Source organism: Arachis ipaensis, chromosome B10 (assembly GCF_000816755.2).
Source record: "Arachis ipaensis cultivar K30076 chromosome B10, Araip1.1, whole genome shotgun sequence".
Classification (NCBI taxonomy): Eukaryota; Viridiplantae; Streptophyta; class Magnoliopsida; order Fabales; family Fabaceae; genus Arachis; species Arachis ipaensis.
The window spans coordinates 4272989-4282302 of NC_029794.2; the positions used below are offsets into that span (position 1 = coordinate 4272989).

The following is a 9314-nucleotide window of genomic DNA, read 5'->3' on the forward strand; positions in this document are numbered from 1 at the left end:
AAATAATAATAGCTAGGTCTCATATATGCAATCATAAATATTGACCGACAGAAGAATTTTTATAATGTAAGAAATTCAAGTATGCAGAAATAATGCATTTGCTCTAAGATTATTCGCGTATTTCACTTTTTTATTTAAAAAAAAATAAACAACAACTAATAAAAAAAAATAAACAAGAAACTGTTTAAAAAAGATAATTCCGTTAAATATTACTCTCAAATTCTTTCTAAGGCAACAGAAGTTTCACTTTGGGAGAAAGGGTCCTCATTGCAATCTTTGCCATAATGTCTGCTACTGTATTTGCATCTCTCAAGATTAACCGAAGATCAGCACGTCATTTCTAAGACATGATATCTTAGATTTTTAACACCAAAAGATCAATAAACCCAGAGCAATCCTGTAAATTATTGACAATAATAAAAGCCTCCACACAGTCTATCTCACATATAATGTCTCTTTGTCCCGAGTTCCATGCTAAAAAAAAGCCTCTCCAAATAGCAAACAACTATCATTGCAAAATGCTACGACTCTCAATTGTTCCCAAACAGCCTTGTTGCCACCTTCCCTTCCAATCCCTGCTAACACAAGCAAAACCAACTCAAGCATCATTGCTAGGATAGGTAGCATCACAATTAATCTTAAATGTACCCACTGAGGGGGGAATCCAAGAGCCACTAATGGTGGAGGGAATAGACAGTCGTTGCAACTAAAAAATATTTCAGAGCTCCTTTTCTAAGGACAAAGCCATACCAAGTACCTTGTCTGTGGTCCAATACTTGTGATGATGAAAGATCTCGTTATTCCTCGAACGCCAAATCCACCAAAGACTAGAAAAGAATCTAAAGGGACGCTGTTTGCTGTTATGTAAGAACCAACTCATCAAATCCACTGGTTGATCGGAGATCCCTAAAGCTTGCCAAACTAGTTGTGCTTTTGGACAATCCCGAATACAATGTAAAACCGATTCCTGACATGAGAAACATCGTTGACAGCTATCCGTGTGCGAAAGGCCCCTCATAAAACGAAATGCAGAAATAGGAAGAGCCTCCAAAGACATAGCCAGGTCAAAAATTTGTGTTTTTTCGAAACATGTTGACGCCAAAGCCAAAGCCAATTATCCATATCCTCCCAACAAAACATCTTCTTGCTGAGTCACAAATAACCACTACGAGCATCATAAACCTTTGAAGCCGTACCAGTTCAACACCAACCGACTTCTTAACTAACTTGAACATCTAGGTTATAAAAGTTAATGTTGCTCTATAGAGACTGATTCAGAAGAGAATAGATATTCTCAAGATTCCACTATTCAAATGCCAAAGGTTCAAAATCCTAAGATCTGAATCAGAAATGTGAACATTGCGTATTTCACTTTAAACATTTATACATGGAGTCTAATATAATTTTAGATAATATAAAATATTTTATATAATAAAAAAAAATAAAGAATATATATTATTGAAAAATCGAAAATGAGGTTGACAAGTTGGAATAGGGAAGGAAAAGTCCAAGCAAATGTGGTGGACCAGCACTCAACAATGAACGGTGTTTATTTCATGAAACAGATACTATTATCGTAACTTTAATTTGACATATAACATTATTGGTGGATGCATGATGCATGTTGCAGCAGCCATACATTCAGCTACATACTATTGATGATGTGTATGTAGAAATCGATTTCTGCATACATGAGATTCTCTTGTGTTCTTGAGTGGCCAAAAACAAAAGTTACAAGTTCAGAATTGGTTTTGTCGCAATTTTCTGCAGTTTTGAGACTCTCCCACTTTTACTATTATTAACATCAAGGATAAATGTGGGGACACATAGTAGAAACTAGAACAAAAATATATTTTAGCAAGAAAAGTAGTTATACAATGAGTAATTATAATATTGTAATAAGTTGTATTTTCAAAGTATATATATATAAACGAAAATGTCTGTTACTTAAATATAAATATTTTTGCTCCCCATGTTTCTATAATTTGGAACGACTACGTATAGAGGAGTGTTAGAGGGTCAGCAACTTTTGTGTTTTGTAACAATCAATTAGCCATCAATAGTGTTTTTAATGGTGTGAGATTAAATCCAATGGTGTGAAATCATTCAATTTTCTTTTGATGGTTAAATGCTGGCCAACTTTTTAAAAAATTGCTGGCCCGAAACTTTGTATTAATTATATTTGAAGATGAAAATAAAGTAGATATCACATGAATTTGGTTTAATTTATTTGTGGATTACTTTCTTAATTAATGATAGACTATGAAATCAGTTATTATACAGTTTGTAACTACTCATCAATATATATGGAAATGTTGAATATGCAATTTGTCTTTTGCAAAAATGACGAGGAGCCATACAATTTTTAGCTTTTAGCTTGTTTTAGTACTAGGTAGGCTGCACTACTGAGCTGCTACTTAATTAATTATTGTACTTATTATTGTTAGTCACAAGTTTTTAATTAATGAACAAAAGCAATTAATAGAACTAGAACACCGGAATCTGGTTATATCAGGTGACTATATATATGTCATCAAGATCTTATGATCAATGTTTGTGTGTGTGTATATATATATAGTTATTAGTCAGCATCATCAATATTCTTAAGTAATTTTGGTTTTCTATGGTTCTTGTTGGATATGTTGCTTAATCACATTTAAAGTGATGCAATTCTACTTATTAGATTTGATTTTAGTCATTAATTGCTAATCATCACAGTAATCCTTATAAATTGATCTAGCTATAGCTATAGAGCAATTTAACTATTGATTATTATTTAAATGGGACTCTTTACATTAGGGGTGTTTGCGGTGCAGTTTGAATCAATTTTGAGTAAAAATTTATTCGACTCGAACACTAATTCTACTTGCAGTGCAGTTTGGATTTGATGATTTTTAAAAAAAAATTCGATTCAATCCGATCTAATTTCAAACGGTTTGGATTGGATTGAATTTACAGTTTTATAAATTAAAATAAAAAATTATATATATAACAAGTCTCAACATCAAATTTTATCCAATTAAATTTAAATTAGTGCAGTTAATTTTTTATTTAGATTAAATTAGATGAATAATTTAATTTGGATCGATTCAAATTTGAACACCTACTTTACACCTTGTAACGGGAGTTAGGCCCAGTTTAACTAAACAACATAATTAAGCTCTTTTTGAAAAATAACTTAAACAATAAATAGCTATATTAAAAGTAGTTTATAAATAAGTTATTTTGTATTTGAATTTTTGTCTTTAAAAATACTTATTTTATAGAAATATGATAAAAAATAATATTATTATGAGAGAAGTCATTTTTTTTAACTTTTCTATAAACCCCTAATGAATTTCTTAAAAAATCACAATTTAATTTTAAAAATTACACTAAATATTAATATTACTACTTTTTATAAGTTAAAAATTCAAAAAAATTACTTTTAAAATTTTTCAAATCGCCTTAATTTTCTATGGCAATAACCTTGTAGAGAGACCTAACTTTAATTTATTAATACAAATTCTTTGAAATCATAATCAGGCCATTGGGGCCATATATAGCGAGCTATGTGACGGTACAAATTTGATTATAAATTATAGTCTCTGAAAATGCCTTTCTGGTCTTATATCATGCTTCGCAGCTGCAATAGACAAGAAGAAAACTACAAAAACCAGGGAATATGGGTTACCATATAATCATAACATTTAATCATTAATAATATCAACACAAAGATTTGCTATTTGTTTGCAAATGAGACCTTCTTGACAGGTTGCTTCCGATCATTGTATTACATATAATTTTCAATTTTATCTTACATATTTTCATTCTTATAATAATGAGAATTATTTTCTTAATTTCATGATTATTATTATTATTATAGGGCAAACGTAACCTATTGTAATAGTACTGTTACTACTGTAGAATATAATAGTCCTTAATTCTTGTGCAATATTATTCTGAGACTCCATGAGATTTTTTTTTTAATCAAAAGATAATATGACGCGAATTCATAACTTCTAAGTGAGTATGAAAAGATTATGCCAATTTGAGTTATAATTCGTTGACTACACTCCACCATGTTGGACACTGTTAAAACCTTTATAATTACTAAGAAACGGTCCAAGGCATATATATTACACAATATATAATAAGATGTTAGTATATAAACAACAATAATTAAAATTATAAAGAAGAAATTAAACCCTATTAGATCATTTATTTCTAATTAAATAAACCGTTTAACAAGGTTTTCAACTAAAGCCCGTGGCCATGGTGTACTGTGGTATATATAGATCTTGAAATTGTAATAGTGTCATTCATTTGAAAAAATATATATGAAAAGGATAAGAAAATCAAGAGGGATAGATGCAACACAACAGGTAGGTAATTGATTGGTTAATTTTGAACCGCACATGTCTCTGTTGTGATTGATTGCAATAACAATGCAATGCAAGTGGATCAAGTATACCCTGATTCATATAGTATCTTTTGTTTAATTTGAACACATGGTTGGTTGGAGTTGGCAACAACTCAAAAGCTAGGTATATGTTATGGTAAAACTTTGATGGAATCATTTTGTGTGAAAAGCAATCATATGATGATTTGTGAATTATTTCGCAGATATAACAGGCTGCTGTCACAGTTGAATTGCATGTATATCGGAATAATATCATTAGATTTTATTGTTGTGAGGGTTTTGATGGATAATTAAGGGAGTTGATGCTTTGGTCCCTATTGATAATCATTCCCTATCTATCACTAACAAAAATGAATAAGAAAACATGGTATGTAATCTGTTAATAACGTGCGCGTTGGGTTTCTTTGATGCTTTGCAAAGTGGAATCTCATGGGTCCCCTCACTTCACTAAGTGCCTGTGGGTACCCATCTCCCATCATGGATTTAGAGATTTAATCATTTAATTTAATTTTAATGTACAACTTGGATCCCAAACAAAGAATGAAAAAAGAAAAAAAAATGAAGGAGTAGAGAAGATCCCTTGGGAGACTACAAATCTGCATCTGCGTTTTGCTTTATTCTCTTACCCTTTCTGTTCCTCTCCTCTGACACCCCCATTAACGGTTTATTGTCCTTCTTTATCATTTTCTGATTATTAACAATAACAATATGTGTACGTATATACATGTATACAAGTATAGAAGCAAATTGTTACATTAAATGGAAATTACCTATATCGGAGTCAATAGACATGCACATACATGCTGGCTTTTTGTCCCTTTCATTTGGAACTTTTATCACTCCATCACTTTTACGTTCCTTGCCATGCTTTCTTACTTTAATTTGTCTCATATCCATCTAATAATTTACTGCATTGGAGACTCAGTTCTTAGGGATTCTTCCCTCGACCAAGTATATATAGTAACGTCATCTAATATAAATAACCGATCAAGAATAATATATAGGGTCATAAATTTGTTGAAGCACTAAAGATTTCCTACTCAATTCTGCTTTAGTTCTTGGATTTCGAATGTCCTTCATATATTCGAAATCCATTATTATAATAATAACCATCGAAATTAAAATCCACTATAATAGCAGGCCCATCACGTGAAACTATATTAGGTAGATATATATAAAAAGCCTCGTACGTATGTTATCGATGTTAATTAATTAATTAATAAGCTTAGCTTGTAATGGTTTGAACCAAGTTGGGTTTGTCTAGTAGTTAGCTCACTAGTCCGCTTAAACAAGTGTTGGGGGTTCGAATCCTGCCGCCTTATGTATGCAGTAACTCATTGGCCAGCGATACATTTATTCCTCCCCATTGTACTCCTTCATTAAAATAAACATCCAATTAAAATATGACACATCAGAGAGAGTAACTTACATATTATTTTAGAGAGGATAAGATAGCATTCACCTAAATTTTAATGACTATTCAACATTTCTCGATATATATATTCGTTTGAAAACATGGCACTAAGGCAATGGGCAGTAGAAGAGGTTTGTTTGTTTGTTTGTGTTTGGAAGAGAATATATAGTATTATGATCATCATAACCTAGAAACTCATCATCTCATTTGATGGCTTGAGCAGGTACCTGATCATAATCAAGAATGGAGAAGCAGAAGGAGGAAGGGGGAGTAAAGTGCCCTCGATGTGATTCATCAAACACCAAGTTTTGTTACTACAACAACTACAGCTTGTCACAGCCAAGGCACTTCTGCAAAGCCTGCAAGAGATACTGGACAAGAGGTGGAACCCTCAGAAACGTTCCTGTTGGCGGCGGTTCCAGGAAGAACAAGCGTCGTCTCAACCACCCACACCCAAACACTACTTCTTCTCAGATCAACAACAACAACGATGATGTGAATCTCCCCTCCTTATTCCACACCTTCACTTCTGATGCTGCTCTTCAAAATAATCATGTCTTTGCTGCTTCTTCTTCAAGCTATGATTCTATCTTGTTACCTCCAACTATGATGCCGATGCAACAAAACCTCATCAATGGTGGTTATTATTGCCAAAACCAGATCGAGCAGCAGCATCATGTGCCTAATTTCTCTGATCCAAATTCTCTTTATTATTGGAGTAATGCTTTCACTTCTTGGAACAACGATAATAATCATCATCTTACTTCTCTCATCTAAGACAATCTTTTTTTTTGCTTCAAATTAAAAGAAAAAGAAAAAAGGGTAAAAGTGGGGTTTGGATCGGAGTGATCATGTCAGCTGCTTCTTTTAAAGTCCCTAGCATTACTGATTACTACTGCGCCGAGATGAACCTCGGATCCTCTCAATTCTACTCTCACCACCGTGAATTTCATCACTCTCTCTCATCGAATAGGTTCGTCTTTTAATTTTCTTCTCATTATTATGTATGTATATATGCACCAGTCACATTTAATTTCTTTACTTTGATTTTTGACATGTATTATCCGGTACAAAAATGCTATTTGTACACCAAAATCAGCTACTAAAATCAGCAACTAATGTATTTGTGTATAGATATATGTGTGGTTTAATTTATTTTCAATGTGTATTTGTATTTCAACATGTATTTTATACTGGTAGCTGATTTTGATGGCTGATTTTGGTGTAACTCTATTGCGTATATGCTGTATGTGCTGTAAGAAAAAAGGGAACTACTATTAGTTCCATTTTTGTTCATGGCGGAGGGACAATTTATATATTTATTACTTTGCTTTGTTGTTGGATGTTTCACTTATGCAGTGTTCTTATTATTCATCTTAATTTGGTTCAACTTTGTTGCGCTTTGTGGTCCATAACTTTTACTTATAGTTGCAAATTAAATTAAATCATCATGCTAAAATAAAATGGCGAATGTGTGTAATATTGCTTTCTATACACAGCATTGAATTCCTTTTACACTAGATTTTTTTTCTCTGTCACTCTAATTTCATATGAAATCTGTCTAATTCCAAATTAAGGATAATGTTGCTCGCTCATTGTTTTGTTTTGTTTTGTTTCTTCTCTTAATTAGACAAATTGATTGAATCTGTCCCTATATCGGAATCTCTATCAACCTAATTTATTACTGGCTAGAGTGTAGTTAAAGCTTAAGTGGAACTTCGTGCGTGTTTTGGCTTTTTAGTTCTTAATTAATTCTTCATTTTTCATGTTAGCTTGATTAGTTAGTTTTAAATTTTGAGTGTTGTTATAAATATTTATCTTTTTGAATACAGAGATTTACAATAAGCAGTTTAGGAATCGGTTATAATATTCAAATCATATAATTTCAAAGTAATATTTGTTTCATCGTATCTTACAAGTCACAACAAGCTTAAAATAAAATTATTGCTTCTATCGTTTCACGCAAGCTTTTTTCTTTTTCTTTTTTCAAGAAAAATATTTTGTAATTTCCAGCTTAAAAAGCAATACAATTATTGATGGAGATTTATGTATGTTGAGCTGATAAATGGTGACAAAATAATTAAAGTCAATTACTTTTGTCTCTTCGATGTGATTGGTATTAGATACAACTGTGGGAGTAAAATGTCATAAATTAACTCCATATGTAAAGATTATTACAGATGAAGCTAAGCAACAAGTTAAATTTTATATTAGATTATGTGGTATGGATAATTTGAGTGAAATTAACTGTTAAATAATAAGCGTAAAAGTTGTAATGAATTAGTCACACGTCAAAAGAAAAGAAAAAAAAAAAGAAATTTATAATTATATACTAATCCAAAATTTCAAGATTTTTAAGTACTTTTTGTTTTATGTTATTTTTTAGGTCAAATACTAAGATTTTTTTTTTTTGGGCATGGGTCAAAGTTCAAACAATAACATTAAAGTGTTTGACCTTGAACCCTCGACTTTAGAATTAGGGATGGCAATACCACCCGAACTCGCGGGTACCCATCCCGTTTCTATTGGCTCGGAACGGGTAATTATCCGCCCTGTATCGGGGCGAATTTTTAGCGGGACGAATTCTTAGGAGGGGCGGGGTCGGGTTTAGGTAATACCCGTCCCTATCCGCCCCGCTATATATATAATTTTAATATATAATATATATATAAAATAATTAATAATATTGTATCATATTTAAATTTTTACTTTAATTTATGTTATGTATATAATGATAGTTATATAAATTTTAAAATTTTATTTTATTTGTTAGATTTTAATAATTATAGGAGTGGATAGAAACGGAGCAGGTTCCACAGAAGCGACCGGACATATGGTTCAACATTTTACTACCCGCAGGTAGGAGAGGGACGGGTTCTATACGGGTTGTTGTACGACAAGACAGAATTGGGTAGAGCAAAAACCCGCCCCTATCCGCTCCGTTGTCACCCCTACTTTAGAATTCTTTGAAGATTGGATAGGCTCATGTAATGATGTAAGTACTTCTAACATCCGTACATATATCACACCGGGCTTTTAGGTTTTAGGGCCTAACTTAATTGATTTCCCACCTTAAACGGGGTTCCAGCCTCAAGCCCTCAACTCGATCGTGTGAACAAACGAACTAGTAATATTGCAAGAGTTTTTCTCCAGTAGTAAGATATAAATGTATTTTAGTATTTCTCCATTTTCATATATCCAATTAATCATCAATTTAAACAATATATAGAGTCGAAATATAGCTAGGTGCAAGTTAAAAAATTTCGTTCGTCAAAAGCTATAAAAATAGTCCATCCGATGTGTATAGTAATTAGTAAGTCACGAAAACTAATTCACATACATAAGCCTTATTGCATTTACTTTCTCCCGATATATTTATTTTCAACGATTGAAGTTGAAACAGAGGAATTGAGATTTAATATTGTATTTAGTGGTTATAGATTAGAACTAAAATTTTAATTTTAAAATACGAAATTTAATTATTTTAATATTTTTAGA

General features: G+C 31.8%; 1 protein-coding gene across 2 annotated transcripts in view; it reads left to right on the forward strand.

The window, feature by feature from the left end:
- The window catches only part of LOC107623404 (dof zinc finger protein DOF1.4), a 17935-nt gene extending 10745 nt beyond the window's left edge, over nt 1–7190 (forward strand). Inside the window, exons 1-2 of one of the 2 annotated variants that reach the window (XM_016325642.2) lie at nt 5594–5947; nt 6040–7190. In XM_016325642.2, the coding sequence (XP_016181128.1) occupies nt 6060–6593 (534 nt within the window). In that variant the 5' untranslated portion in view covers nt 5594–5947; nt 6040–6059 and the 3' untranslated portion in view covers nt 6594–7190. Of the gene's footprint in view, nt 1–5593; nt 5948–6039 lie in introns of those variants that run through there. The other variant, XM_021112819.1, reaches the window with a different exon arrangement.